General features: G+C 37.4%; 2 protein-coding genes across 2 annotated transcripts in view; one reads left to right on the top strand and one right to left on the bottom strand.

Moving 5' to 3' along the window:
- LOC106883784 (glutathione peroxidase 7) overlaps positions 1–1,695 on the top strand; it is a 7,893-nt gene extending 6,198 nt beyond the window's left edge. Inside the window, exons 3-4 of the mRNA XM_014934915.2 lie at positions 912–1,026; positions 1,479–1,695. Coding sequence (XP_014790401.1) covers positions 912–1,026; positions 1,479–1,651 — 288 coding nt within the window. The 3' untranslated portion in view covers positions 1,652–1,695. The remainder of the gene's footprint in view (positions 1–911; positions 1,027–1,478) is intronic.
- Positions 1–3,369, bottom strand: part of LOC106883785 (cell division cycle protein 20 homolog) — a 42,723-nt gene that overhangs the window by 32,878 nt on the left and 6,476 nt on the right. The gene's annotated exons all lie outside the window — the stretch shown is intronic.

Here is a 3,369-nt window from a genome sequence, read left to right on the forward strand (position 1 = left end):
ATAAATGTTCATATAGCACAAAAGAGCGAAGATGAATGGAGTCTTTGCTCTTGGTGCTATATGAATATTTATTGTGTTTTAGAGTCAAGATTTGACTGCTATTTTCAGCATGGCAGTATATCTTAGATACCCTATATTATAATTTTATATATATATATATATATATATAACAAAACTGTCCGATGAACTTTTAAATAATGTATATATATATATATATATATATATAATAATATTAGGGACAAAATCCAAAATTACAGGTAAAAACTCAATTAAAATCAATTTATAAAAAATTAAAATTAAATTGATAAAACTATATATATATATATATAAAATTATTATTTCTAAATCTCTGAACGAGAGACACTCAGTAACTACTCTAGAGTAGAGATTATTTGCCAACATAATGTAGCAGTCCTACTTAGGATGAATATTACTGTTGTTATGTCTCTCATCCAGAGATTTCATCATCATCATCATCGTTTAACGTCCGCTTTCCATGCTAGCATGGGTTGGACGATTTAGAAATGATAATTTTCTATTAAATGATATCATTTTCTGAGTGGGGAAGCTAAACTCCCTTGTTTGAAAATATAAGGACGCAGATAGTGGTGTCGTGTAGCCAGCTGGGGATGATGTTTCCTGAGGCTAAACAACAATGATGATAACAATGGCAGTGGCAGAGATGATGACAATGATGACGATGACGATGAGAATGATGTGGATTGCTGTTCTGAACAAACACTGCTTCCGTCACCAGTGATGAATTCAAATTTAATGCTTGTGTAAGATATGGTACCAGGTGAACAAAAACTCCAAATAAGGGATGATTCAGATCATCATCATGACCCATCCGAACACAGAAAGCAGAATGTGAATCAGTGATGATGTCTCATGTGTTTTTCATTTTTCAGGAGGACTGGGAAATCGAAAGTTTTGCCGAGAAACTCTATAACATCAACTTTCCCATCTTTTCAAAAATCGACGTCAAAGGACCAAATGCTGCCAACTTCTGGAAGTACCTCACAAGTAAGTGGGCCTGCTCTATGCAAATTTATAATTCAATGTTATCAAACTCTAGCAAAATACCTAACTGCCTAACAGCTCCGACCACCTAGCTGTAAGCAGGTACACCGTCCCAAGTATACACTTTTACTTGTTTCAGTCATTTGACTGCGGCCATGCTAGAGCACCGCCTTTAGTCGAGCAAATCGTCCCCAGGACTTATTCTTTGTAAGCCTAGTACTTATTTCTATTGGACTCTTTTGCCGAACCGCTAAGTTATGGGGGAACATAAACACAGCAATATCAGTTGTTTAGCAATGGTGGGGGGACAAACACAGACACATAAATATATATATACATATATATATATATATATATATATATAGATATGTGTGTGTGTGTATATATATATACATTCGTCTCTGCAGGTATGTTTTTTTCTTTTTGTAATAACAATTTCTCCATGTCTTCTGCAGAATCCACCAGCAAGGAACCAAACTGGAATTTCTGGAAATATCTCGTCGATACTAATGGCATTGTGATTAAGGTATGGAGCCAAAAGACCTCATTCAGTGAAATATACCGAACTGTTCAAGATGTGATTGAAGGAAAATACAAACCAAAACATATTGTTCACACAGACTTATAATGGAATAAACCTACCTGACACCCCCTTATTCATATTAACACAAATAGACTGGTCTTTTTCTTTCTGTTTTTGCTGTTGTTCACAATGCCTCTTTTACTCTTACTTGTTTCAGTCATTTGACTGTGGCCATGCTGGAGCACCGCCTTTAGTCGAGCAAATCGACTCCGGGACTTATTCTTTGTAAGTCTAGTACTTATTCTATTGGTCTCTTTTGCCGAACCGCTAAGTGACGGGGACATAAACACACCAGCATCGGTTGTCAAGCAATGCTAGGGGGACAAACACAGACACACAAACACACACATATATATATATATACATATATACGACGGCTTCTTTCAGTTTCCGTCTACCAAATCCACTCACAAGGATTTGGTCAGCCCAAGGCTATAATAGAAGACACTTGCTCAAGGTGCCTATAGTAGAAAGAATAATCAACAACAACAACAACAAAGACAGCCAAAAATCAGTGTAAATATTTAATGTCACAAGAAATATGAATAGTGTTACAGTCATTAAGTTACAAATTGTAAAAAGTTGTAAATTGTAGTTGGAGATGCATTGTTGGAATATTGGCACGGGGTGGAGAGTAGCCCAGTCACAGGTACCACACACTGCAGGAGAGATATACCATCTGAACCACGTATGTTAGGGAAGAAAGCCTTGTTACCACACCAGGCTGGAGAGATGCATTGCTGGCACTCCGTCGATTACTACAATGAGGGATCCAGTTGATCTGATCAACGGAACAGCTTGCTCATGAAATTAACATACAAGTGGCTGAGTACCCCACAGACATGCATACCATTATTGTAGTTCTCGGAGAGATTCAGCGTGACAGAGAATTTGACAAGGCTTTTGAAATACAAGTATTACTAATTTTTGTCAGCCGAGTGGACTGCAGCAATGTAAAATAAAGGGTCTTGCTGAAGAGTACAATGTGTGACCAGGAATCGAACTCAGTTATATGATTGTTAGCCAAATGACCCTAACCACTAAGCTACGCCGTCAGCTACGATGATCAATGTTCCAATTGATCCAATCAACGCAACAGCCTGCTTGTGAAATTAACGTGCAAGTGGTTGAGTACTCCACAGACATGTGTACCTTTAATGTAGTTCTCAGGGACATTCAGCATGACACAGAATGTGATAAGGCTGGTCCTTTTGAATTACTGGTACAACTCATTTTTGCCGGCTGAGCGCACTGGAAGAACGTGAAATGAAGTGTTTTGCTTAAGGGGGCAATGCGCTGCTGGATATTGAACTCACAACCATATTATCATGAGCTGAATACTCCTAACCACTGAGCCACAGCCCTTGTCCGAGACGCATATTCTCCAAAAGCACACCCCAAGAGAAATACGTACCCATCCACACAACCGCTGATTTGAACCTGTGAAACGTATACATCAGCAGTTGTTGGTGGCGGGTCTCCTTAGGATGACGATGACATAACAAACAAAGACGGGAATGGTGGTAGTTGTAGTGAATGTGTGGATGATGATGATGATGATGACACTGACGATGATGGTAAAAATGATGAGAAAAAAATTCTTTTAAAAAAAAAAAATTTTAATATATTTCTTTTACGCCACACTTGGTTATAGGTATGTGTACATATGTGTGTTTGTGTGTGTTTGTGTGTGTGTATGTGTATGTGTGTGTATATATGTATATATATATATATATATATATATATATATATATATATACATA

This window comes from Octopus bimaculoides, chromosome 28, assembly GCF_001194135.2.
Source record: "Octopus bimaculoides isolate UCB-OBI-ISO-001 chromosome 28, ASM119413v2, whole genome shotgun sequence".
NCBI lineage: Eukaryota > Metazoa > Mollusca > Cephalopoda > Octopoda > Octopodidae > Octopus > Octopus bimaculoides.